We start from the raw sequence: 1377 nt of genomic DNA on the forward strand, positions 1-1377 counted from the left end.
TTAGTCACTAGTATAAATACGTATTATATTTATATAAAAATATATAATAACTAATTTTTAGTTTTGATTTTAGTATACAAATAATATTTTTATATTACTATAATATGAATATTTTTGTCTTAAACAAAATGTTTCAATATATGATGATTGACTCAACAAATATTCTCCAAATATAAATTTATATTCCAAAAAGGGGAACCAAAAGAGTGAAATTTAAATCACATGATGAAGCTTTCAACCTTCAATTATGTTTCTCCTCTTCTAGTTTTGTTTTATTCATTATTTGTTGTGACAGTAGCCAAATCGTCACAACAACCTACATATATGAACTATTCATTTCCTGCTGTCATAGCTTTTGGTGATTCAATCTTGGATACTGGCAACAACAATTACATTCTAACAGCTTTGAGGTCCAATTTTAAACCTTATGGCAGAGATTTCTTTGCAGAAGAATCCACCGGAAGGTTTTGCAATGGCAGAATCCCTTCAGATTTTTATGGTAATTAATTATTAACTAATAATAATGCCTTATTCCAATGGCCAGTTAAATATTCACTCTGTTTCTATATTTCATACCACCTTAAAAGATTTTGATATGATTTTTTAGTTAAAATAATAGTACATTTTAATAGACTATTTTTTATTCATATCTATCTTACAAAATTGTCTGAAAAAAATTTCGGACGAAATTTTAAACAAAATGTAAATTAGCAACAAAGTTTTTTGGGACAAAAAAAATTCGTTCCAATTTTGTTTGAAAAAAAATTTGTCTCTAATTTGTTCGAAATTTATTTTAATTTCGTCTCAAAATTCGTCCGAAAAAATCATATTTCTAGTAGTGGTAATATTTGTCATTTTGATAAAATACTTATTATGAATTCACAAATAGGAAAAAACTTGTACTAAAAGATTTGGATTTTTTTTTCTTTTTTTTTCAGTTGAAATACTTGGAATTAAGGATTCCATGCCACCTTATCTTGATCCAGATTTGGAGATTGAAGATCTCTTAAGTGGGGTGAGCTTTGCCTCTGCTGGTTCAGGATATGATCCTCTCACAGTTGAACTAGCTGTAATCTTCACTTTACTCCTCCATTATTGTCTCTTAAGAACATAGTTGAAAAAGTATCATAAAATATAAACACTTAGTTAACTCGAAATATTTAAATTATGGTTTAATTACGCGATTGGTTTTTATAGTTTCACCAAATTCGCAATTAGGTTCTTATATTTTTTTCTTTTTAATTATGTCCATATACTATTTTTAATTTTGTAATTAGGTTATTTTTGTATTAGAAACATTAAAGTTAACATAATATTCATTTTAAAAGACATGTGGTCAAAAATCTAATTAGAATTTTAATTGTGGGTACTTTCAAT

At 26.2% G+C, this 1377-nt stretch overlaps 1 protein-coding gene across 1 annotated transcript in view; it reads left to right on the plus strand.

Annotated features, from left to right (window-relative positions):
* LOC107643727 (GDSL esterase/lipase At1g20120-like) overlaps positions 145-1377 on the plus strand; it is a 3825-nt gene continuing 2592 nt past the window's right edge. Inside the window, exons 1-2 of the mRNA XM_016347454.2 lie at positions 145-499; positions 939-1069. Of these exons, the coding sequence (XP_016202940.2) occupies positions 223-499; positions 939-1069 (408 nt within the window). The 5' untranslated portion in view covers positions 145-222. The remainder of the gene's footprint in view (positions 500-938; positions 1070-1377) is intronic.

The sequence above is a fragment of the Arachis ipaensis genome, chromosome B01 (genome assembly GCF_000816755.2).
Source record: "Arachis ipaensis cultivar K30076 chromosome B01, Araip1.1, whole genome shotgun sequence".
NCBI lineage: Eukaryota > Viridiplantae > Streptophyta > Magnoliopsida > Fabales > Fabaceae > Arachis > Arachis ipaensis.